This window comes from Ornithorhynchus anatinus, chromosome X1 (genome assembly GCF_004115215.2).
Source record: "Ornithorhynchus anatinus isolate Pmale09 chromosome X1, mOrnAna1.pri.v4, whole genome shotgun sequence".
Taxonomy (NCBI): Eukaryota; Metazoa; Chordata; class Mammalia; order Monotremata; family Ornithorhynchidae; genus Ornithorhynchus; species Ornithorhynchus anatinus.
In genome coordinates, this window is record NC_041749.1 from 41195238 (window position 1) to 41221847 (window position 26610).

The 26610-nt window shown below is 45.5% G+C and overlaps 1 protein-coding gene across 1 annotated transcript in view; it reads right to left on the minus strand.

Annotated features, from left to right (window-relative positions):
- Window positions 1–26593, minus strand: part of PDLIM4 (PDZ and LIM domain 4) — a 142315-nt gene extending 115722 nt beyond the window's left edge. The window contains exon 1 of the mRNA XM_029050829.2: window positions 26407–26593. Coding sequence (XP_028906662.1) covers window positions 26407–26499 — 93 coding nt within the window. The 5' untranslated portion in view covers window positions 26500–26593. The remainder of the gene's footprint in view (window positions 1–26406) is intronic.
- Window positions 26594–26610: the final 17 nt, after the last annotated feature.

Below are 26610 nucleotides of genomic sequence, written 5' to 3' on the forward strand. Positions count from 1 at the left end.
ACCTTATCTTTGACTCATCTCTCTCATTCAACCCACATGTTTCATGTATCACTAAATCCTGTCACTTCAACCTTCACAAATCCACCCTTTCCTTTCCCAACTGCTACTACATTAATCAATCAATGGTATTTATTGAGGGCATATTATGTGCAGAGCACTGTATTAAGCACCTGGAAGAGTACAACAGAATTAGCAGTCACATTCCTTGACCTTAACGAGCTTACTGTATCAGCCTTCTTGCTGACCTTCCTGCCTCCTTTCTCTCCTCATTCCAGTCCGTACTTCACTCCACTGCCCGGATCATTTTTCTACAAAAACGTTCAGACCATTTTTCCCCACTCCTCAGTCTCAAACTCAAACAGAAACTCTTTACCACTGACTTCAAAGCAATCACCTTAGCCTCTCCTACTTTACTTCACTCATTTCCTACTACAACCCATCCCGCACACTTCGTTCCTCTAATGCCAACCTACTTGATCTCATCTATCTCACCGCTGACCTCTCACCCACATCCTGCCAATTACTATCTCCATCTTCCAAGCCTTATTGAAGGCAAATTTCCTACCACGAGGCCTTTCCCAGCTATAAGCCCTCATTTCCTCTTTTCCCACACCCTTTTGCTTCACTCTGACTTGCTCCCTTTGTTCACCCCTCCCTCAGCCCTACAGCACTTATATATATATATAAATCTGTCAATTATTATATTAATGTCTTTCTCCTTGACCCAGACTGCTAGCTAACTGAATAATAATAATAATGTTAATAATGTTGGTATTTGTTAATTGCTTACTATATGCAGAGCACTGTTCTAAGTGCTGGGGTAGACACAGGGGAATCAGGTTGTCCCACGTGGGGCTCACAGTCTTAATCCCCATTTTACAGATGAACTGAAGGAGGGAGCATGTCTACCAACTCTCCAAAATGCTTAGTACAGTGCTCTGCACACAGTGAGTGCTCAATTAATAAAATTGATTGATTCAGGACCTACACAGTAGCCCAATGACCCCTTTCAGATCAATATGAAAGAAGAAAGTTCTGGAAAGAACAGTGACAACCACCTCTGGAAGAGTTTTTTTATTATGGTATTTGTTCAGTTTACTCTGTATCCAACTCTGTTCTAAGCACTGGAGTAGATACAAGTTAATTAGGCTGGACAGAGTTTTATAGGAGGGAGAAGAGGAGAACTGAGGCACAGAAGTTAAGCAACTTGCCCAAGTTCACACAGCAAGCAGGTGGTAGAGCCAGGATGAGAACCTAGGTCCCCTGACTCCTAGGCCCACACTCCTTCCACTAAATACTGCTAATTTCTTGGTACTTATTCTTGGTCCTGCAGGACTGAGTCTCACTTGCTCTTCCTGACGGGAAATGTCATCATCATCATTTATGTCCAAGCTGCCCTGAGCTTACAATCTGTATTGAAAGAAACCCTTAAATATCATTAAGTTTCTCCTTGATTTTCTAAGGTAATGCTCTAAGAATTGCTCTATTGGGTTTTTACAGCATTTTCTAAATATCAGCTTAGTGACGTAATATGATGGACTCCATTTAATTCTTAGGTTATCACTTTCATCACAAAGTCGCTGGAAGAATATGTTCTTGATTTTCAAATTCCAAGGGATGGAATGACCCTTTTTGATCTTTTGCCCACATCCATACGTATAGTGGATAGAGCACTATTCACACACTCAAGGTACTCTAAGCAAGCATCTCCTCCCAGCCCCCTTCCCCACAAAGTGAGGTTTGAGGGTTTGTCTCCAGGGTCCCCTTACTAAGCACATACTAGGTGCCAAGCACTAGGGTGGTTAAAATATAATCAGATTAGAGACAATCCTTGTTCCACATGGGACTCACGGTTTATGGGACTGAGTTATCGGGTAATTCTTTGATGTTTGTGCAAGCAGAAAATCCCAGGCAAATCGAACACACTCACTTCAGAATTAATCTTTTGCTCTCCTTCCAGGGGAAGCAAAATGTATTTTTTTTCACATTCCTTATATCTGGATCATCATAGGATGTTGCAATAAATGTCTAAGAGCTTGAACTGGAGACCGAAAAACGCATACAACCTTCCAAAGCCCACATCGGTGCCGGCCTCCTTGCCTGGAAGATAGTTTCTGGCCAAACTTGTTTTCCTCCCAAAGGCCTTTCCCCCAAACTTCAAAGTAAAATTTAAGTGAACTGTAGAGAATACATAGGAGACAGGGGAGGTAACCAGTAAAGCAGGAATGAATTCTGAAGAAGGGAATGTACGTGGCTTAGATACAGACAGAAGAAAGTGCTAAATGTAGGGCAGGGTAGGATGACAACATCTCTCTCCTTCTCCAAATGGCCCAATCCAGAACTGGAGTATGGGGATTATGATTTGTTTCATCATCAGTCTTCTGTAATAATTATGGAATTTGTTAAGCACTTACTATGTGCCAGGCACTGTACTAAGTGCTGTGATGGATACAAGTAAATCAGGTTCGATACAGTCCCTGTCCCACTTGGGGCCCTTAGTCTCAATCCCAAACTACTTGTTTTGTTTTGTTCTGTTTTGTTTTATTGTCTGTCTCCCCCATTTAGACTGTGAGCCCGTTGTTGGGCAGGGATTGTCTCTATCTGTTGCCAAACTGTACAGTCCAAGCACTTAGTAAAGTGCTCTGCACATAGTTAATGCTTAATAAATATGATTGAATGAACAAATGAATCCCTATTTTACAGCTGAGGTAACTGAGGCCCAGAGAAGTGAAGGGACTTACCCAAGGTCACAGAGCAGAAAAGTGGCAAAGCTGGGATCAGAACCCATGATTATCTGACTTCCAGGCCAGTGCTCTATCCACTATATGGGCAAAGGATCAGAAAGGGTCATTCCATCCTTTGGAATTTGAAAATCAAGAACATATTCTTCCAGCGACTTTGTGATGAAAGTGATAACCTAAGAATTAAATGGAGTCCATCATATTACATCACTAAGCTGATATTTAGAAAATGCTGTAAAAACCCAATAGAGCAATTCTTAGAGCATTACCTTAGAAAGTCAAGGAGAAACTTAATGATATTTAAGGGTTTCTTTCAATACAGATTGTAAGCTCAGGGCAGCTTGGACATAAGTGATGATGATGGCATTTCCCACCAGGAAGAGCAAATGAGCCTCAGTCCTGCAAGACCAAGAATAAGTACCAAGGAATTAGCAATATTTAGTGGCAAGAGCATGGGCCTAGGAGTCAGGGGATCTAGGTTCTAATCCTGGCTCTGCCACCTGCCTACTGTGTGAACTTGGGCAAGTCACTTACTTCATTGTGCCTCAGTTTCTTCATCTGAAAAAGGGGGATGAAATGTCTGTTTTCCCTCTCACTAGACCAGGAACCCCTTGTGAGACAGGAACTGTGTTCAACCTTATTATTTTATATCTACCTTGGTGCTCAGAACAGTGCTTGGCACAGAATGCACTCTTAGCTGAACAAGTACCACTAATATTATTAATAATAAGTGATCAATTCTGGATTATAACCTCTTTGTGGGCAGGAACATGTCTATTAGCTGTTATATTGTACTCTCCCAAGCGCTTAGTACAATCTTCCACCCACAGTTAAGTGTTAAGTGTTTTTTATGTTCCAGGCACTGTTCTAAGCGCTGGGATGGATCTAAGCTAATCAAATTGGACACAGTCCATGTCCCACATGGGGCTTATATTCTTAATCCCCATTTTACAGTAGAGCTAACTGAAGTACAGAGAAGTTAAGTAACTTGCCCGAAGTCACAAAGCAGGCAAGTGGCAGAGCCAGGTCTAGGTCTAGCACTAAGCAGTGCTGCTGTAGTGGACAGAGCACAGGGCTGGGAATTAGAAGGCCATGGGTTCTAATCCTGGCTCTGCAACTTGTGTACTGTGGGACCTTGGGCAAGTCATTTCACTTCTCTGTGCCTCCGTTACCTCATCTGTAAAATAGGGATCGAGACTGTGAGCCCTACTTGGGACAGGAACTGTGTCCAACCCAATTTGCTGAATCCACCCCAGTGTCTGGAACATAGTAAGCACTTAAATACAATAATTATTTTACTATTATTTAACCCAGGTCCTTCTGACTCCCAGACATGCTCTATCCACTAAGCCATGCTGATTAATCATAACTGATTGATTAGTGATGGCGGTTTGAGCAGCAACACTCACACTGTGTCATCTCTGCCAGGCACAGACCTGCTGGGGCACAGTGTGGAATATGCAAGGAGACAGGCAAGGGTACAGTCTGGTCTTCAAAGTACCCTCTAGACTGTAAGCTCATTATGGGCAGGAAATGTGTCTGCTTATTCTGCTGTACTCTCCCAAGCACTTACTCTGTACATAGTAAGCACTCAACACCATTCACTTATTGATGAGCAGTCTTCACCCATATTAGTCAGCTGCAGGCATCAACAATGGCATTTATTTAATGCTTAATGTGTGCAGAACACTATACTAAGCACTTCTGAGAGCAGAACCCAAGCCTCCTGATTCCTAGAGCAGTGCTCTTTCTACTGCCAACAGCAGGTCTAGACTTCTTGTTTCTACGTAGTTCCCTATGTTGCTATCCATGATCCAGATGTGAGCAGTTGAAGTGAAACTTTCTCCTTAACCTTTCAAGGCGTCACTTGACTGAGAAATCAGGTTGCTAGCGTAATTCGCAAAGTCAAGAAATAGGATGACCTAGTGGAAAAAGCACGGGCCGGGGAGTCAGAAGGACCTGGGTTTTAATCCCAGGTCTCCCAATTGCTTGTTGTATGACTTTGGACAAGTCACATCACTGTGCCTCAGTTTCTTCAATTGTAAAATTGGGATCCCTGTTTTACCTCCTACTTAGACTGTAAGCCCCATGTGGAATGGGGACTGTGTCTGAACTAATTAACTTGTATCTATCCCAGGACTTGCAACCGTGTTTGACATGTAGCAAGCGATTTACAAATATCAAAAAAAATGTTTCTGGAACACCCAGGGATTAATTATATCATAATGATCGTAATTGATTTCTACAGTCTTCTTTCAATACACTCAGTGCTGCTGTAAAATGTGTCTTCACTGTGCTTTTCAGCTAGGACATTGAAGGGAATTAGGGAACACGTGATCAAACACAAAAGCCTGCAGGGATACAACACCTCTTGGTCAGAAGAAACAGTTTGTATGCAAGCACATAAAATCAGAACAGTGGAGGCCAGCAGAACATTTTTTTCTGAAAGTGGGGTTCACTGAGAAGGCAGGGTCCAAGGCAGTCAGCAATAATAATTGTGGTATTAGTTAAGCATTTACTATGTGTCAGGCACTGTACTAAGCGCTGGGGTGGATACAAGCAAATCGGGTTGGACAGAGTCTTTTTCGTTCATTCAATCATATTTATTGAGCTCTTACTATGCGCAGAGCAGTGTACTAAGTGCTTGGGACTGTCCCATGTGGGGCTCACGGTCTCAATCACCATTTTACAGATGAGGTAACTGAGGCCCAGAGAAGTGAAGCAACTTGCCCAAGGTGCCACAGCAGACAAGTGACAGAGCCAGGATTAAAAACCATGACTTTCTGACTTCCAAGCCCATGATCTATCCACTGCACCATGCTGCTTCTCTATCTGAATTTTCAGCTCGGCTCACCCACCTTGACCATCTACTTTCCTTCTGGAAAGAAGGGGCATATCATGCCACCAGTGGGTAATTTAAAGGGTCTTAACTCCTCTCCTGACCACTCTGATCTAGAGAAAGGGAAGCGGACAAGTATAGATGGGGAGAGGGCCTTCAGGTAGTTTCCTCTCTAGCTGAACTACAGACTGCATGGTGTGAGGTTCACTGAAAACATGGGTCTGCTTGGGCACCAGCCTCAACTAAGGCTCTGTCAGGTCCAAGCAATTGTGCCCTGGTCCTTCAGACCCTCAAAAACAAGGTCTGGTGAACAACAACAGGACGGACACCTAATGCCAACCTACTCACTGTACCTCATCTCGTCTATCTCACTCCTGATCTCTTGCCCATGTCCTGTCTCCAGCCTGAAACCCCCTTCCTCATCATATCTGAAAGATGATCATTCTCCCCACTTTCAAAGTCTTATTAAAATCAGATCTCTTCCAAGAGGCCTTCCCCAACTGAGCTCTCATTTCCTCTTCTCCCACTCCCTTCTGCCTCACCCTTGCACTTGATTTACACACTTTATTTACCCCTCCCTCAGCACCACAGTGCATATATATATTAACAACTTCTCTGTGCCTCAGTTACCTCATCTGTAAAATGGGGATTAAGACTGTGGGACAACCTGATTCCCTTGTGTCCACCCCAGTGCTTAGAACAGTGCTCTGCACAAAGTAAGCGCTTAACAAATACCAACATTATTTTTTTTTCGCATATATATAATTTATTAATATCCTCCACCTTTAGACTGTAAGCTCCTTGTGGGCAGGAAAGGTGTCTACCAACAATGTTGTATTGTACTCTCTGAAGTGCTTAGTGCAGTAAATGCTCAATAAAAATACAATTGATTTCAACCTTCCAAACCTGCTCCTGGGCCAGGGCAGGAAGCTTCTCTGTGATATGTCTTGGGCTGCAGGACTTTCCACCAGAATCTCCCACTGCTAACCTACCCAGAGTTTGAGGGAATTCCAGCAGAGCTGCCGAACGCTAGGCCATGCTTTCTTTGGATCTTCTGAGTCCCTACCTGGGGTGACAGGCCAAACTGCTGAAAGCTCAAGTGCTTTTGTTTCATTAAACCACAGTTATTGAAGAAAACAACTCAGAAAAGAGAAAAGGAAGGAAAAAAAATCAGACAGTAAACAGAACTCTTCTTAAAAAGGCCTCTCTCTCAATACTCACTTCCACCACCACTAAAGCAGATGGCTCTCTGTTCCTCGTTCAAGAGACGGCAGCAATTAAGGAGCCTGCGGAAGTCAGTGGCAGAATGCCCTGCCTTTAGACCTTGGCGTCCAAGTGGCTTTATGGTGATAACCAACCAGTGATTTCCCACATCGTTTAGTGCAAATGTCCTTTATCTCTGAAACCAAGGCTTGAAACCACACTGCTGCAGGGAAGAGGGACTGAGAGTTTCATGGGGTAGAAAGAAATGAATTTCTCAGATCCTTTCTTGTTCCCTCCCAAGGGCAGAGGGAAGTAATGATGTAGGAGAGGGTTCTAATCAATAGTGGATAATGCTTATTGACCCCCATCTACGGTCCAGGCACTGGAGTTAAGCGGCATCAATTTCTAGACTCCCTATGGGCAGGGACAACTCTGTTGTGTTGTACTCTCACAAGTGCTTAGTATGGAGCTCTGCGCACGCTAAGTTGTTCAATAACTATCATTATTCTTGAATCAAATATATTGATTTCCACTAAGCCACACTGCTTCTCATGTGAAATTTTTGTCTAATCAACAACCACATGATCCATCAGTTTCTCTGAAGAAAATTTACCTCAAAGATCTAAATTGGTACAACCTGTGCCTTTATTAACCCCCAATATTTATCATGTGAACTAGAAAAACCTCTCCAAAAGAAAAGGGATCTGAAGCCAGCATTCAGGAGGGCCCGAGGCCCTAATTCTGACATCGGGCCATGGGTAATTTGGGAGTCTCCTCCAGCCTCCACCTCCCCATGAGAAATAAGATACAGTCATTTGCTAGTGCTCAAGTGTGGGAAAAACTTGTTTTCTGAAACAGGAATACCCCAACCTTTTGGAGCTACCAAAAGTGTCCTGAGGTGATGGTAATAATAATTGTGGTAGTGGTAGCTCTCATAATATCCCAACTGGATTATTGCATCAGCCTCCTCTCTGATCTCCCATCCTCCTGTCTCTCCCCAGATTATCTTTCTACTCTGCTCTGGGCATGTCACTCCCCTCCTCAAAAACCTCCAGTGTTGCCCATCAACCTCGGCACAAAACAAAAACTCCTCACTCTTGGCTTCAAAGCTCTCCATCACCTTGCACCCTCCTACCTCACCTCCCTTCTCTCTTTCTACTGCCCACCCCGTACACTCCACTCCTCAGCCGCTAACCTCCTCATGGTGCCTCATTCTCGCCTCTCCCACTGTCAACCCCTGGTCCATGATCTACCACTGACCTGGAATGCCCTCCCTCCTCACAACCCCCAAACTAATTCTCTTCCCCTCTTCAAAGCCCTACTGAGAGCTCACCTTCTCCAGGAGGCCTTCCCAGACTGAGCCCTCCCTTTCCCTCTGTTCCTCCTCCCCTCCCTATTCCCCCTCTACCCCCTTTCCCCTCCCCACAGCATTTGTGTATATTTGTATGTATTATTTATTACTCTATATTATTAATGATATGTATATATGATTCTATTTATCTTGATGGTACTTATGCCTGACTACCTGTTTTGCTTTGTTTTCTGACTCCCCTTTCAGATTGTGAGCCCACTGTTGGGTAAGGATTGTCTCTATCTGTTGCCGAATTGTACATTCCAAGTGCTTAGTACAGTGCTCTGCACACAGTAAGTGTTCAATAAATATGATTGAATGAATGAATGGTAGAGGTATTTATTGAGCTCCTGCTTTTTTTGTGCTGCATTTGTTACTATGCTTACTATGGACATGAGCTTACTATGTGCCAAACACTGAACTGAGCACTGGGGTAGATACAAGCTAATCAACTGGACTCCATTCATGTCCCATGTAGACTCACAGTATTAATCCTCATTTTACAGATGAGATAACTGAGGCACAGAGCAGTTAAGTGACATGACCAAGATCAGGCAATGCACTCGGGAAAGTTTAAACAGCAGCCTACGGCCTGGTGGAAAGAGCACAGACCTGGAAGTCAGAGGACCTGGATTCTAAAACTGGCTCTGCCACTTGCAATTTTTTAAAAATTAGTATTTGTTAAACACTTACTATGTATCAGCCACTGTACTAAGCACTGGGGAAATTCAACCTACTCAGATTGGATGCAGTCCATGTCCCACATTCGGCTCACAGCCTTAATAATCATTTTACAGATGAGGTAACTAAGGCAGAGAAAAGTTAGATGCCTTGCTCAAGGTCACACTACAGACAAGTGGCAGAGCCAGGATTAGAACCCAGGTCCTTCTGACTCTCTTCTGAGTTTAGACTGTGAGCCCGTGTTTACACTGAGCCCATTGTTGGGCAGGGATTGTCTTTATCTGATGCCAAATTGTATATTCCAAGCGCTTAATACTGTGCTCTGCACATAGAAAGCACTCAATAAATACGATTGAATGACCTGTTTGCTGGGTGATCCTTGGCAAATCACTTAACTTCTCTGTGCCTCTGTTTCCTCTACCGTAGAATGGGGATTCAGTAACCTGTTCTCTCTCCTACTGAGACTGTGAGTCCCATGTGGGACAGGAACTGTGTCCAACTTGATTGATGTCTATCCTGGGCTTAAAACAGTGCTTGACACATAGTAAACACTTAACAAATACCATAAAAAAGCCCAAAACACACTCCCTGTCCCCAAGGAGCTTCACCTCTAGTAACTTCTCTTTATACCCCTTACAGGCACATGCTCCTTCAAGGAGCTACTCAATTCCCCCCCTTCCTGTTGGCCTTTCTTGTTTTTGTAAATCAAAAGGCTCTCCTAATCCAAGAGGTTTGCAATGTACCCTGTTATTTACTCTTCCCCAAACCAGTCTGTTGAATGTGGACCCAAAGAAAGCGACTGTGTCACCCCCACGGTGTTCAGGTACAATCTGGTGCAATTGACTCTTAGTTGAACGAACTGTTTCTTTTTGTTTTCCAACCCGGTCACAAACACAGGACAGAGGGTGGGATTTTCCTTTGGTAATTCCCTGTACAGCCTTATACCCTAGTGCTCCAAAAATATCATCGTTGGTGGAGTGCGTGCTACATGGAAAACAAACGATTTTCAAGATTTAACTCACAGCTATGTTGGAAAACCTGAAACCCTTCCTTTTAAACTGGCAATGTACCCAAACCAAAATTTCTGTAAAAGTCCCTGTCTAAGTCAATTTACTTGAAATTAGCATCCACAAGAAACAGCACAATTTGTTTTCTGAAGTAAACATCCTATGAATAGCAAAAAGAGCATGGTTTACAAAAATGAATATGCAGGAAATCCAAATTGTCATTCAATACAGTCACCCTTGTGTTCAACTTCAGTTCTGGGGTGCTTCTCCCCACATTTTGCCAGGTCATTAACCCAATGCCCCCAGCCTCCTCAGGTGGACATTTAAAATTAATCCTCACATTCCTTCACCACCCACAAAAATTGAAAATCAGGAACAGAATTCAAATGGGCTCATACAGACATAGCCCAATCTGCTTCTTGAAAAGAAATTAAAGTCCACCTCATCTGCCAGTCGGCAGGAAGCTGACATATGAAGGAGAGTCAAGGTTGTCCCCAGACCCATTCCAGGTAGCGAGATGATCCAAATTCTGCCCCTTGACCTCGAACTAATTGAACTGAAATACTTAAGGGGGCTCTAATTGTTCCCCTTCAGGAAGGAACAGGAGGCAAACTTACCTTGTGGTGGAAGAAAATTCCACTCTGGACTTTACCCTCAACCCACCCTACGGATACCTAGAGACTCTAGCGTGTCCCAGTCCACTCCATGACCCACTGCAAGCCAGTTAGCTATTCCCGGCAGCCCTGGCCTGGCCTCCTGAATCCAACAATTATTATTTTTGTTATAATTATTATTATCATTGCTTAAGCTCTTACTATGGGTCAACCACTAGTCTAAACAGTGGAGTAGATACAAGTTAATCAGATTAGACACAGTCCCTGCCTCCATGGGGCTCACAGTCTAAATAGGAGGGAGAATAGGCTAATTGAATCCCCATTGTATTCTCCCAAATATTTAGAACAGTGCTCTGCACACAGTAAATGCTCAATAAAGACCACTGATTGATCAACGTACAGAGGAGGAAACAAGCAGAGAGAATGTAAGCGACTTGCCCAAGGTCACAAGAGCAGACAAGTGGCAGAGCTGAGTTCCAAGCTGGTGCACTTTCCACTAGGCCAATGGTCTTGGGAATCTCAGGACGGCCGGGATGGGCAGGATGGGCTGAATTGTACATTCCAAGTGTTTAGTACGGTGTTCGGCACACAGTAAGCATTCAACAAATACGATTGAATAAATGATCAAACCTATCAGTCAATCAATGGTGTGAACACTGACCATATAATACAATAGTGTTGTAGACATGATCTTTGCCCTTGAGGAGCTTACAGTCAAGAGGCAGGGAAGGGGCCTACCAACTCTATTGTATTACACTTTCTGTATACTCTGTTGTACTATACTCTATTAGTACAGTGCTCTGCACACACTAAGAACTCATCAAATACCATTGATTGATAGTGGGGAAACATACATTAAAATAAATTACAGGTAGGGGAAGCAGTAGAGTAGAAGGATTTGTATGGAAATGTTGTGAAGCTGGGGGTGAGGTGAATATCAAAGTGCTTGAGGGATACAGACCCACATGCACTGGTGATGCAGATGGAAGGGCAAAAAGGATGGTGTGAAAGAGATTAGTTAGGGAAGGCCTCTTGGAGGAGATGTGATTTTAGTAGGGCTCTGAAGATGGGGAGAGTGGTGGTCCCTCAGATATGCTGTGGCCTCGGGGTCCTGAAATGGATGTGGGGATATGGGTGGGTGGGATTGGAATGATGCTTCTGCCTCCCTGCACCCCTATCCTTCCAGCTCTGAGCTCATCTAAATTCACTGAAAGGAAGAGGAAGGCAGGGAGGAGAAGGGGAGAAGAAGGGAGGGAAGCATCCAGATGAGGAACGAGTCAGTCCAGAGGTAACTCCTTGGGGCTATACCAAGCCAGAGTGGCTACCCAGGAGTTCTGGCTTAGCTCCTTGAGGATGCCCCCCATATTACTGGGGGGCGCTCAATAAATAGCATTGATGATGATGACATCTGATTCTTCTGGGTACCAGGAATGACTGTCAGCTAGAGGTGCCCATTCCACAGAATTAGCCAGCCCACACTTTCCTATTGAGCTGAATAAGGTCCAAGGCAGAGTCAAGATGGCAGCTCCACTCCCAGCCCTCCTCCAGCAGGATGCAGCCCACCTGACCTGGTGACTCCCATCATCCTCAGTGGAAGGCAAGGCAAGCCAGAGCTGCACGTGCGCAAGCAACTGCCATCCTGAGGCAAACAGGTGAGTCAGGCAGGGAAGGGGAACACCCAATCGTCCCACAGACACCAGGTATCCTGACATCCTGAACTGCAACCAGGCAGGGAATCCCAGGAGCAGGGGATCAGAGCAGCCCTTCCACAAGATACCACATTTCTGCAGTCCCTGCAGTCACAGGAGTCAGTCAATCATATTTATTGAGCGCTTACTGTGTGCAGAGCACTATATTAAGCACTTGGGAGAGTACAATATAATAAAAAGACAAATTCCCTGTCCACAACAAGCTTACAGTCAAAAGGACAAGCACCCTAGTCATGGGTCAGGCCTGAAGCAGTGACGGCAGGGGCAAGTGAGACCCAACTCCAACAGGCACTCAATATTTTGCCACTCTGCTACCTCCCTGCCCCCTTTCCCAGTGACACAGAAATCTATTTTTTCTTCTCTCTCTTTCCTTTCTTTCCCACCCTCGGTTGCTATTCACCCCGTCTTTTTCTTTCCTCCTCTCCTCCCCACTTCTATTTAAACTGTACGATTGTCTCCTTGTCTCACAATAATGAGATTTGTAAAGCACTTACTATGTGTCAAGCACTGCTCTATGCACTGAGGTAGGTTTCAGTTAATCAGGTGGGCTGCTCAAAGGGGTCATTTTGTTCTTCTTGAAAATGTTAGGACCACTATCCTTTTGTACCCTCTGCCCCTTTCCCATGGGCTTTTTGCTCAACTAGTCCAGTGGGAGTCGGACAGAATCGTGGTTCTGACACTCAGTCAATCAATCAGTGATGGTAATAACAATAATAATAACAGTACTTGTTAGGCACTATGTCCCAAGCACTGCTCTAAGCCCTCGTGTAGATACAGGGTGGACAAGTCCCAGTCCCACATGTTACCCACGTTACACATGAGGTAACTGAGGCACAGAGAAGTGAAGTGATTGCCCCAAAGTCATACAAACAAGTAGCGGAACAGGAATTATAACCCAGGTCCTTCTGACTCCCAGGTCCATGCTCTATCCACTAGGCCAGGCTGCTGCTGGTATTTGAGTGCTTAGAGCGTGCATAGCACAGTACTAAGTACTTGGGATTGTACAATGTAATTGAGTTGGTACACACACCACTCTGCAGTATATTTAGCCTTACTCTAATCTAATGTAAACGCCTCTGTGGGGAGTCAGAAAAGTCCTGAGGTAGTCTATGAAATAGTGAGTTAAGAATGTGCCCCAGGGCCCAAGGCAAATCAAAATGTTCAAGTCAGGAAATTCATCAGCGTCAGGGAGGCTTTCAAAGCCAAGCATTCCTCTCTGAACCCCCTCACAAGCTGCAAAAGTTTATTTCCTGAGGCTCAGGGACTCCACTCAGTAAGATCCAGACTCCGATGGCACAGCAAGAGGGGTCATTAAAGACTGGGGGCTGTTTCCCTTGGCCTCATTTTGGTCAGCAGCAACTGCGCTTTGGCTTCAGTGGCCGACATTAACCTTGGAGAGCCAGGAACATGGTTTTCTGCTGATCTCAGTGGGCAGGCAATGTGTCTACCAACTGTCATAATGTACTCTTCCAAGGGCTTAGTAGAGAAGCAGCATGGCTCAGTGGAAAGAGCATGGGCTTTAGAGTCAGAGGTCATGGGTTCAAATCCCGGCTCGGCCACTTGTCAGCTGTGTGACTTTGGGCAAGTCACTTAACTTCGCGGTGCCTCAGTTACCTCATCTGTAAAATGGGGATTAAGACTGTGCGCCCCATGTGGGACAACCTGATTCCCCTGTGTCTACCCCAGCGCTTAGAACAGTGCTTGGCACATAGTAAGCGCTTAACAAATACCAACATTACAAGTGCTCTGCACAGAGTAAACTCTCAATAAATAGCATTGGTTGTTGGTAAAAGCTAAGGCCATTGTCCATGTCCGCCATTTTGGAGGACAGATAGAGTTGTAACCAGTGGTGGAAATGGGAGTGAGTGTCCCAGGGTACTCCCACTGTCTTCCCAGCAAGTCACTGCCTTTAAATTCCTGGTTCCTGACCTCAGTGCTCCTCCAAAATGAAGGCTTAGAGGGGTTTGGAAGAAAACAGCCAGTGAGCACAAACATTTGAACAAGATAGGATGCATACAGTTTTCCAATGCCCAGAGTTTTACTACCCTACGTCTGTCATTCATTCAATCATATTTACTGATTGCTTACTATGTGGCAGAGCACTGACCTAAGGCCTTGAGAGAGTACATTACAACAATAAACAAACACGTTTCCTGCCCACAAAGAGCTTGCAATCTAGAGGGAGTGACAGACATTAACATATATAAATTACAGATATGTACATAACTGTTGTGGGGTTGGGATGGGAGGGATGAATGAGGGGAGCAAGTCAGGGTTAGCAAAGGGAAAGGGAGAAGAAGAAAGGAGGGCTTATTCAGGGAAGGCTTCTTGGGAGGATATGTGCCTTCAATAAGGTTTTGAAGTCAGCTGCATGGTGGCCATTTGTCCAATGCCCAGCTGGTCTGTCCCCTGTCTGGAATGAATTTAGCACCTAATGCTCCATGTAAGGAATTTTTATTTTAAGCAGCCAGCCCCACTCCATCTTGCCTCAATGCTGAGTCCTACTGCTTTGAAGTTATAGGAGAAGTGATCGCCCTAGTTAACACCCCAGTTATCACTGGGGCACTCAATCACCTTGCTCCCTCCTACCTCACCTTGCTACTCTCTTACTACAACCCAGCCCGCTCACTTCATTCTTCTAATGCTAACCTTCTCACTGAACCTCAATCTCATCTATATCAACGCTGACCTCTCACCCATATCCTCCTTCTGGCCTGGAACACCCTCCCTCCTCAAATCCAACAAACAATTCCTCTCCCTGCCTTCAAAGCCTTATTGAAGGCATATGTCTCCTCCAAGAAGCCTTCCCTAACTAATCGGGTTCGACACAGTCCATTTCTAACAAAGAGTGAAACTAGAGTGAAAACAGCCCACCAGTTTTCATTGATTTCTCTCCATAACTTTCTTTGTGATCAGCAATTTTGAATGTTACTGTACACTAAAGGCCCATGAAGAGATATCCATTAATGGGAGCTTGTGATCATTCAGCCTACTGTGCAGGATCATTGACAGTTTTTACACTGGAAACTGACCATAGAAAATGGGGGCAGAGTGAACAAAGAGGCAGCCCAAAAGATGAGGAGGTGAGAGAGCGAGATGATGGCAGGTGAGAGAGGAGGAAGACAGCAGAAAATGTCAGAAAAGCCAGGATCTGGTGCCTAGTTTCCACATTTCATGAAGTCCTGAACCCCTTGAGGTTAGAGAGGATTTAAACGTGGAAAGGAAAAGGAGAGGGGAGATGAAGAAGTTGGGATGAGAGAGAGAGGGACAGAGAAAGAGAGAGGGAGAGGAGTGCAGAGAGAGAGAAATCACAGCTGCCCTCCTGTCACCCCAACATCAATTTTCCAGCTGAGACGGGGGCTTCTCCATCCTTACCTCAAAGCTATAAAACGCCTGAAAAATATACTTTGAACGTCTTACATTTCGGCTAAGAGAGTGACCTCCAGCAATGAAACACAATTTTTTAAAAATCACTTCAATTCAGACTCTTCAGTGATTCATACAGGTCATCCTCCTTATCCTTTCAACCAGATATGAAAGATTTCACTATCTTTTCTGTAAATATTTTTTTTGAAAATATCTAACAATCAGAAATAGACTACTGCGTTTATGTGTCCATGTTTATTTGAAATAAGAGTGGTAAGTATCTCTTAAAAACCTGTCCCGCTGAAAGAAATATTTTGTTTATTTGCGTTGTCCACTTTTCCTGCTGGGTGTAAAGGGGAGGAGGATGCTATGAAAATGTGAAAAAAATATTTGGATTTATAACATTGTGGGAGGAGGGGTTCGCCTAAACTTTTACAATGGTTTTAATTAAAATAATCTGGAATCCACTTTCTTCTGTATTGTCTGAGACGATCTCATCTCATTCTAAATCTTTCTGCTACATTTTAGTGGGAGGAGGGTATTTAACTGCAAATGTTTTCTTTTTTTAATTTGTATATTTACTGAGTGGTCAAATGCTCAGGATGGAAAGAATTATTCCAGGGCCAAGAGTGAGATCCATGAATGATAATAATAATAATGACGGCATTTCTAAAGTGCTTACTCTGCACCAGTCACTGGGCTAGATAAAATAATATAAAATAATCAGATTAGACAAAAACCCTGTCCTCCAAAGTGCTCACAGTCTAAAAGGTAGAGAGAGCAGGAATCTTATCCCCTTTTGACAGATGAAGAAATGGTGGCTCAAAGAGGTAAAATGATTTGTCCAAGGTCACATGAAGGCCAGTGGCAGAGCTGAGCCTAAAGCTCACTGAAGGCAGAGAATGTGTCTGTTTATTATTATACTGTACTCTCCCAAGCTCTTGGTATGATGCTCTGCACACAGTAAGTGCTCAATAAATATAACTGAATGAAAACCCAAGCCCCCAATTCCATTAAGATCATTCATTCATCCATTCAATAGTATTTATTGAGCGCTTACTATGAGCAGAGCACAGTACTAAGCATTTGGAATATATAATTCGGCAACAGATAGAGACAATCCCTGCCCAATGATGGGCTCACAGTCTAAATGTCCTCTACATCCCTTGGCTTCTGGGTAATCCCATTGAGGAGCCATTTGATGGGTCTGTTGAAGCGTCTCTGGGCCGGCTGGAAGGGTGAGATCCCCCAAGGCCTAGCCACAACTCTGCCCTGCGTGAGAATAAACATCCAGAAAGATAAGAGGAGAACAAGGAGAGGACGGAGTCCATGAAGCCAAGGTGAGATAAAGTGTGGCGGAGAAGGGGGTGGTCGACAGTGTCAGAGGCAGCTGAGAGGTCGAGGAGGATTAGGATAGTGTAGGAGCCATTGGATTTGTCAAGAAGGAGATCCTGGGTGACCTTTGAGAGAGCAGTCTCGGTAGAGGGGCCAGAAGCCAGATTGGAGGGTTGGAGTTGAGGAATTCAAGGCAGCGAGTGTAGACGACTCGTTCTAGGAGTTTAGAAAGGAAGGGTAGGAGGGAGATAGGGCGATAACTGTAAGGGGAAGTGGGGTCGAGAGAGGGTTTTTAGGATGGGGGAGACATAGGCATGTTTGAAGGCAGAGGGGAAGAAGCCATTGGAGAGTGAGTGGTTGACAAATGAGCTAAAAGTTCCATATCCAGAAGCTGGAAGCTACTCTGCAGGATGGATGGCTCTGGCTTGTCCTCCACATCCTGTAAATGGGAAGACTGAGGTATGAAGATACCAACTGGACTTGGCTTTTTATTTTATTTTGTTAAATGCTTACTATAGGCCAGGCACTCAACTAAGCACCAGGGTAGATACTAGCAAATCAGGTTGGACATAGTCCATGTCCCACAAGGGGCTCACAATCTTGATCCTCATTTTATGCTCATTTGCGTCTGTTATACTATTGTATTGTAATCTCCCAAGCACTTAGTCTAGTGCACACAGTAAGTTCTCAGTAAATACGATTGATTGATTTACAGATGAGGTGACTGAGGAACAGAGAAGTTGTGACTTGCCCAAGGCCTCACAGCAGATGAGTGGAATTTCAACCTCTCACAGGGAGCCCCAGAGCACTTATGTGCATACCTGTGCTCTATTACTTCCTCCTATCTATAAAGTACCTGCCTTCCCCACTGAGTTACAAACTCCTTGTGAGCAGGGATCATGTCTAATGCTGTTGTACTTTCCCAAGTGCTTAATATAATGTTCTGTACATAGTACGAGCTCTGTAGTTCAATTAATGTCTGTCTCCCTCTCTAGACTGTGAGCTCCTTATGGGCAGGGAACATGTCTGCTAATTCTGCTGTATTGAGAAGCAGCATGGCTTAGTGGAAAGAGCACGGGCTTCGGAGTCAGAGGTGGTGGGTTCTAATCCTGGCTCCTCCACTTGTCAGTTGTATGACTTTGGGCAAGTCACTTAACTTCTCTGTGCCTCATTTCCCTCATCTGTAAAATGGGGATTAAGACTGTGAGCCCCAAGTGGGACAAAGACTGTGTCCAATCTGATTAACTTGTATCTGCCTGGCACCCGGTAAGCCCTTAAGACCAAAAAAAAAAAAAAAAAGGGCCAAATGGATGTTGCGTTTCCCAATACCTTATCTAAATCAACCAGTTGTCTGCACCAAGACCAGCTTGGGGGAAGGCACTTGAGTAACCAAACAAAATAAATTGTATCTGAGATGCCCAAATCCAACACTGTTTGGTCACCCAAGCTTTCAATCATCTAAACCAGCCTCTACCACAATTACATTGGGCAGTTGCCTTTTCTTCTATAGCTACTCTTCAGATAAGCAGGGCCCCAGATGCTAAATCCAGATGCCAAATCTTTACTGGGTTGTTATTACTGTCCCTTTTTATTCTTCTTTTTCTTTTTCCCGAGTTTTTGCAGTGTCACAAGTGTCACAAGTCACAGTGTCACACTCTATAAACAGAGCAACACATCCAGATCCCCCAAGTACTTGGTACAGTGCTATGCACCCAGTAAGCACTCAATAAATGCAAATGATTGATTGATATAGCTTCCAAAATGGGTAAGGGTGCAGTTGTGTTCCACCATCTCGAAAGGCACTTGAGTCGGAACAAATGTGGATGGCTAAGTGCAAACCACCACTCCTGCAAAAAGCACATGACCTGCTGGTCATAGGACATGTCTTTCCCCTCTTAACTTTTGGTCTCTGAGCCCCCAAATGCCAAGGGTCCTCCCCAAATGGCAAGGGTCAGAAATCGGGCTCAACTACATTTTCAGGGATGCATTGTGTGGGAAACTTTCAGGGTGCCACTCACCATCATGGTTTCAATCTCACTGTCAGCAGCTTTCTCTTCAAACTGAACAACAACTCTATTTTGGGCAAGGTTGTGGGGGTCCACCTGATTGTCAAGCTTCATCTTTTGGGAACCCCAGTCATCCCGCTATAGTTTTTAAGCTCATTATGGGCAGGGAACATGCCCACTAATTCTGTTTTATTGCACTCTCCCAAGCACTTAGTACAGAGCTCTGCACATAGTAAGCACTCAATAAATGCCACTGAATGACGGATCCCTGCTATCTAGTGACAATAGGGTATGTGAGAACATAGGACCATAAGCAACACCATTAATAAGTAAAACAAAAAGTCCATCTAGTCCAATATGGAGTCTCTGTCTATAGTAACAAAATATTTGAAAGATTTCTATGATGGCCACCCCTCTTAACATCCATTCTAAGGTTTAGGGATGTGACACTTAGCATCCCTAACTTTTCTCATCTATATTCATCATCAATGGTATTTACTGAGCGTTTACTGTGTGCAGAGCATTGTACTAAGTGCTTGGGAGAGTTCAATACAAAGGAGTTGGTATTCCAGGAACCATATAGTAAGCACTTTACAAACCCCACAGTTATTATTATTATTATTATTATTATTTTAAAAAGCATGGACCTGGTCCATAGTTGTGAACTGCAGTCCACATTTTCCCAACTCACCATAAAAGGATGGTGAATTTGAGTCTAAGTTTTAATGAACTGGTCAGTGATACAGAATGCATCAGAGAATGCCTTTTTGCTATGAAATGTCTGAAGCCTCTTGGAGGCAGCTGCCCAGGTTCTGTGGCCCACTTCCTCCTTGAAGAACTCAACGTTAGGCCAGATCCCAACATTCCATTACTGTTAGTAAATTGTCTGGTTCAGGGAGGCTGCTAACCTATTCTTTTAGTCTAGCAACAGTCATTGTAAAGCAAATACTAACTTGCCACACGCGAATGGTCTCCCCTCACTGAAATACCGGCTGTTCGTCTGCATTCGAAACACCATTTTGGGATAATATATTAGTCCCAGGCTCGTGATTAAAGGAGAAAAAAATTGCTTGAGTTCCGTAAACTAAACAAAGTTGCCAGAGACCACAGTATAATCTTCCACTGTGTTCAGCCCTTTTCTTGGAAAGAGACTAGTACTGTACTGTTTAAACTATCCAATGGCCACTGGGTAACAATTTAATTCTCAAATATTGCCCTAGAATCCACCCACAGAATGCACTCTCCAGTGCATTAACCAATTGTGGATTTCTTTTCCTGCTTATATTCTGTCTGACTGGTCAAAGTGCATGGAGACTGCATGTCAATTTTAGAGGGCAATGGCAATTAAGAGTGTGTAATGGGACAGAGAAGCAGGAAATTTGCTTGACATTGCAGCCCTATTTTGGTAGGTATCTGAAAAAACAGATCTGCATTTAATTGCTTGTTATTCACGTCACCCAATGCAAGTTGCATAAGGTAAAAGCTTAGAGAAACCAGGTGTCATCTCCATTAAACAATCACCTCTCATTTGAAAAGACTTTTTTTTATGAGAAATTAGAGTGGGTTCCTGACTTTTGGTTTAAGAAGGTCAGACTTCTTAACTGAAAGTCAGACTCTTGGGGTTTCTTAAATTCCACAGTAAACTTTTAAATTCCATACAAACAGTAGAAAATAACAGTTTGGGAGTTTTTTAATCTAGGTCTGGTATTTTTGAGGTCACCACTCCTTTTGCTAGCTGACTGGAAGATGGTGAATCAAATCCTCACTCCAGAGCTCATTTTAATGTGAGATTCTTTTATGAAAAACATAAAAAGAATCAAAACAGAAAGAAAGAGAGAAACCCCAGTTAGCAGACTCGCTAAATTCCTCAAAACATGTGTTGATGCCTAAAGGCCAATTATTTTCCCGCTGGGCATATCTAGTTTATGTTTATTTAACAGATGTCTGTGTTATTTTGCTCACCCTTCATCAGTAGCATGCTGCAAACTATCGTTTACCTCTCACCTTAATGGTTTAATTGTCACAAATCAGATTCGTAAAAGTATCCAGTAAAATATACGAGCTCAAGGTTAAATATCGAAAGATTTCCAAAATGCATTTTTGGCTCAGTTACAAGCAGGGATATGCATGGTGTCTTTTGTGATATTTTCCTATTTCTATGGTGACTCCTGCTGCTAAGTGCACATTTGATGAACAATCTTCTGCTTAAAGAAAAAGAAAATGGTACAGGTTCGCAGCTGCTTTTGCTTGTAATACTTACAAAAGTTTTATGAACCATTCTATCCTCCGTGTTCTGAAAGTCAAATGACTACATATTCGAGAGCAAAGGGCTTCCCTCTCTCCTCCAAGAATTGCAGAATTTTGACATCACGGAGCAAAGAGCAAATCCCCAGTCAGAAGAGGATTGAGACTCAGCAACCTGACAAGACACCCATCCCTCATTCCTTTTATTTTGGAAGCAGAGAGCAGTTTACAAAACAGGTGACAGTTATTTCCTGAAAGCTGTCCTATTAGGAGAATCTGACATTGCCAACTGAATATTTGAGGCCTCTGACTTCAAGAGGCATTTGCAACAACAGGATTTCTTCAATAGTGGAAGGAGCAAGGAGCAGGACATCATCAGGAGCAGTATGGCCAAATGGATAGACCTTGGGCCTGGTAGTCTGGTTTCTAATTCAGGCTTTGCCACTTGCCTCCTGGCTCAACTTGGGCAAGTCATTTAACTTCCCCACACCTCATTTTGCCCATCTGTAAGATGAGGATTCAATGCCTGTTTTCCCTCCTACCTACATGATGAGCTTCATGTGGAACAGGGGCTGTGTCTGAGCTGATTAACTTGTACCTACCCCCAGACGGTAGAACAGTGCTTAACAAATACCATCCTTAGTAATAGTATCAGGAGACCCAGCTCTGCCCCTGCCCTGCTCTGTGACCTTGGGCAAGTCGCTTAATGTCCCTAGGCTTCAATTCCCTTATCAGCAAAATAGTAGATAGAGCAACCACCTGAGAGTTAGAAGGACCTGGGTTCTAATCTCTGCTCCATCTGGGGTCTGCTGTGTCACCTTGGGCCTGTGACTTAACTTTTCTGTCGCTTGATCACATCATCTGTAAAATGAGGACTAAGTCTGTGAGTCCCATGTGGGACTATCTACCCCACACTTAGTACAGCATCTAGCACATAGCAAGCATTTAAATACTATTAAAAAACAAAAGTGTGAGCTCTGTGAGGGCCAGGGATTATATCCAATCTGACTCTCTTGTATTTGTTACAGAGTTTGGCCCAGAGTACGTGCTTAAAACTATTCAATTCTATATATACAAAATAATAATAATGATGATGGTATTTGTTAAGCACTTACTTTGTGCCAGGCACCGTACTAAGTGCTGGAGTAGATACAAGCAAATCATGTTAGACACAGTCCCTGTCCCTTAACTGTCTCTATCTGTTGCCGACTTGTTCATCCCAAGCGCTTAGTACAGTGCTCTGCACATAGTAAGCGCTCAATAAATACTATTGAATGAATGAATGAATTTTAGAGATGAGGTAACTGAGGCACAGAGAAGTGACATGACTTGCCCATGGTCACACAGCAGACAAGTGGCAGGGCCAGAATTAGAACCCATGACCTTCTGACTCCCGGACCCATGCTCTATCCACTAGGCCATGCTGTATGCACAGCTGATGTCAATATAGTCAACAAAACTACACTGACATTCTGATCACAATGCTAACACAATGCACTGCCCAGCCTAGGACATTAAAAACTCGATTTCTCTCTGAAAGTGGTAACTGGTTATAGGCAGTGAAAGTGTCCGCTAATTTTGTTGTCTGGTAATAATAATACTAATAATATTGGTATTTGTTAAGCGCTTACTATGCTGTTCTAAACGCTGGGGAAGATACAGGGTAATCAGGTTGTCCCACGTGAGGCTCACAGTCTTAATCCCCATTTTACAGATGAAGTAACTGAGGCACCAAGAAGTCAAGTGTTTTGCCCAAAGTCACACAGCTGACAGGTGGCGGAGCCGGGATTAGAATCCATGACCTCTGACTCCAAAAGCCGTGCTCTTTCCACTGAGCCACACTGCTTCTCCACATTCCCAAGTGCTGAGAACAGTACTCTGCACATAGTAATTGTTCAATAAATACAACTGATTGATTGATTGATTTCCTTTGCTCCTGGCCCTTACACATGATCACCCAGTACTTAGATAACACTTCCCAAAAAACTTCAATTTCTTTCAAAGCTGATGCCCTTCTCCCTCCTTCTCGGGTGGTGGGTTCCACTTTCCCAAACCAGTCAATTTCTCAGGCTCTTTATTCATTCGTTCGATAGTTATTGAGTGCTTACTGTTTGCAAAGCACTGTACTAAGCGCTTGGAAAGTACAATTCGGCAAATTCCTTCTGGGTTCACAGGAAAGGGACTGAGTGGGAGTGTGGGATCTTGCCTGAGTCACCAACCGCTCATAAGAAGGAAAGACGCTGGGGCAGGCTGGCTGCGTGTCACCAGACCTGCTTTCTAAGCCCAGTTCAGGCACTAATGAACTCATTTAATAATAATTATTATTATTATCGTATTTGTATATGTGCCACGCACTGAACTAAGCACTGGGATGGGTACAAGCAAAATGGGCTGATCACAGTCCCTGTCCCACGTGAGGCTCACAGTCTCAATCCCCATTTTACAGATAGATCACTGAGGCCCAGAAAAGTGAAGTGACTTGCCCAAGGTCACACAGCAGACAAGTGGCAGAGTCAGGATTAGAGTCCATTACCTTCTGACTCCCAGGACTGTGCTCTTTCCACTACTCCACGCTGCTCCCTAGGCTTCAGTATCCTCAACTGTGAAAGGGGATAAAATACCTGCTCTCTAATCCCTTTTAGATTGAGAGGCCCAGGTGGGCTCGTTGTGTCTGATCTGATTATCTTGTATCTCTTTCAGCACTTTGCAAGGTGCTTGGCACCAAGTTAGCGCTTGTTAAGTACTCCACAACTTGATAAGGAACTCCCCCGAGGACACTTAATGAGTCTCTCTTATCTGGCCCGCTGGCTGTCAATCCAGCACCCCAGATCGCACACTTTTTTTTAGAGAGCTGCCCGGTTTTCTCCCAGGTAACATTCCTTAACTGATTCAAATCTATAAACTCAAGTACACCCTAAGTAAAACTAGATAGAGAAAAGAGAAAGTTGTTATCCAATGTAATGGGCTATTAAAAGGGCAGACATTATGTTTTCTGGACAGCAGTTTTCTCCCCGGGAACGAAACCCATGCTGTATATGGATATTTTTAACCCCGTTAAATTAATCATTATGATATTTGTTAAGCACTTAGCATGTGTCAGGCACTGCTCTAAGCGCTAAGGTGGGTGCCAGCAAATCCGGTTGGACCCAGTCCCCGATAGACCTCAGTCTTAAACATTAGAACCCAGACCTTCTATCCCCTAGGCCACGTTGCTACTCGAAAGCCAGATTTATGAGAGGGTGGAGACCCCGGGCACGTCCCCCCACCTTGACCGATAACACCAGCTCTTCTCTAGATGCCCTCGATCTAGGCCAGATGTCACCCTCTGAACCACTTAGCCCGTCCAATCAATCAGTCAACCAGTCTGACCAGAAGCTGGGGATGAAGGGTCGAGGGAAGGGATGCTCCGCTTTGCCCTTTCCTCATTTAACGACTTAAAGACCCCTCACACGCCCGCGGGGGCCTAGGGCCGCTAGGGACCCAGGCGTCCCGACCCTCCTTCCTTTTGCCAGGTTAGGAGGTTCCAGCCTGGCCAGCGACGAGAGTCTCCCACCGACCGGAAAGTTCAAGCTCCTGGGGCGGGAGGAGGGGGTCGTTTTTCCCCCTCCCCACTCTCTCCATCGCATCCCGACCCTCGTTCCCAAAACGGACGGACATTCTAGCAGCCCGATCTCATTCATTCAATCATATTTATTGAGCGCTTACTGTGTGCAGAGCACTGTACTGAGCGCTTGGGAAAACACAATACAGCAATAGAAAGAGAGAATTCCTGCCCATAAGGAGCTCACGGTCTATCGGGGGAGGGGGTGGATCTCGGAGCGAAGCATTCATTTAATCGTATTTATCGAACGCTTCTGTGTGCAGAGCAGTGTGCTAAGCGCTTGGGAAAGGACAATTCAGCAATAGACAATCCCTGCCCACAATGAGCTCACGGTATAGAGGAGAGGGGGGGGATCTCGGAGCGAAGTATTCATTTAATAGTATTTAGTGAGCGCTTCTGTGTGCAGACTACTGTGCTAAGCGCTTGGGAAAGTACAATTCGGCAATAAAAAGAGACCGTCTGTCCACAGCGAGCTCACAGTGTGTGGGGGGATCTCGGAGTGAAGGCCCCTCCCTGCGACCCCCTGCATTGCCCCCCGACAGTTTTCGGGCGCTCCTCCGACCCCCTCTCAGGTCCTGGCCAAGCCTAGCGATCCCTCCATTCCCAGAGGGACATCCCGGAGATGGACACCGGGAAGACTGCTGGACGGAGGGTCGGGACAGAGGTCCCCAGGCGACCCCCTCCACCTGCCTCCCTCCATGAGGGGGGAAATGGACCCCCTCGCCCTCTCCCCACCGCCCTCCAGGACGAGAGGAGGGGGCCGGGGAGAGGTTAGACTGATCAGAGGGACACCGTGGGGGGAACGGACGACAGAAAGGTGGACACAGTCATGTCCTGAAGTGCTGCTGGGGGTAACCCCCTCCCCTAGAGAAGATCCCCCCAAGGTATCAGGGCAGCTCCCAGAAGGGGGGTGGAGGGGATAGTCGTATCTTAAAGTGCTGTTGGGCGGGGGGGGGCCCTCACCCCTAGAGAAGATCCCCCCCAGGCATCAGGGCAGGCCACAGAAAGGGGATGAAGGGACAGTCGTGTCCTGAAGTGCTATGGGGGTGATCCCCAGCCCTAGAGAAGATCCCCCCCCGCAGGTATTAGGGCAGCCCCGAGAAGCGGGGGGGGTTGGGGGAGGGGGAGGGACAGTCGTGTCCTGAAGAGCTATGGGGGTGACCCCCACCCCTAGAGAAGATCTCCCCCAGGTATTAGGGCAACCCCGAGAAGGGGGGGACAGTCGTGTCCTGAAGTGCTATGGGGGTGATCCCCGCCCCTAGAGAAGATCCTCCCCATCCCCAGGTATTAGGGCAGCCCAGAGAAGGGGGGGAGAGAGTTGGGAGGGACAGTCCCTTATTGAAGTGTTGCTGGGGGTGACCCCCGCCCCCTAAAGAAGATTCCCCCCAGGTATTAGGGCAGCCCCGAGAAGCGGGTGGGGGAGATGGGGGGACAATCCTGTATTGTACCGCTGGGAGTGACCCCCAGCCCCTAGAGAAGATCCCCCCGGGTATCAGGGCACCCCCCAGAAGGGAGGTTGGGGGGAAGCTCGTAGCAGGGGTCCCGGACGCCCCTAACCCTTCGCCCCGGCAGCAGCCCCCTCCCCCGACCCCCCAGGGAGGATGGATGTGGGTGGCGCGGAAGGAGGATGGGAGGCAGGAGGGGCCGGAGGGGGGGAGTCCCCGACTCCGGTCCGAGCCCCCCTCCCGGCCGGGCCCCGGTCCACTCACCCTGGAGATGGTCAGCGGGGTGCTGAAGTCCTTGCCCCCCACCAGCCGGAACCCCCAGGGCGAGGGGCCGTGCAGGGTGACCGTGTGCGGCATGGCGCTGCCGGCCGCCGGGGGACTGGGGACTCCGGGGCAGGGGCACTCCGGAGGGGACCCGACCACCGCAGCCAACGAACCCGGCCCGCACAACTCCCGCCGCCGCCGCCG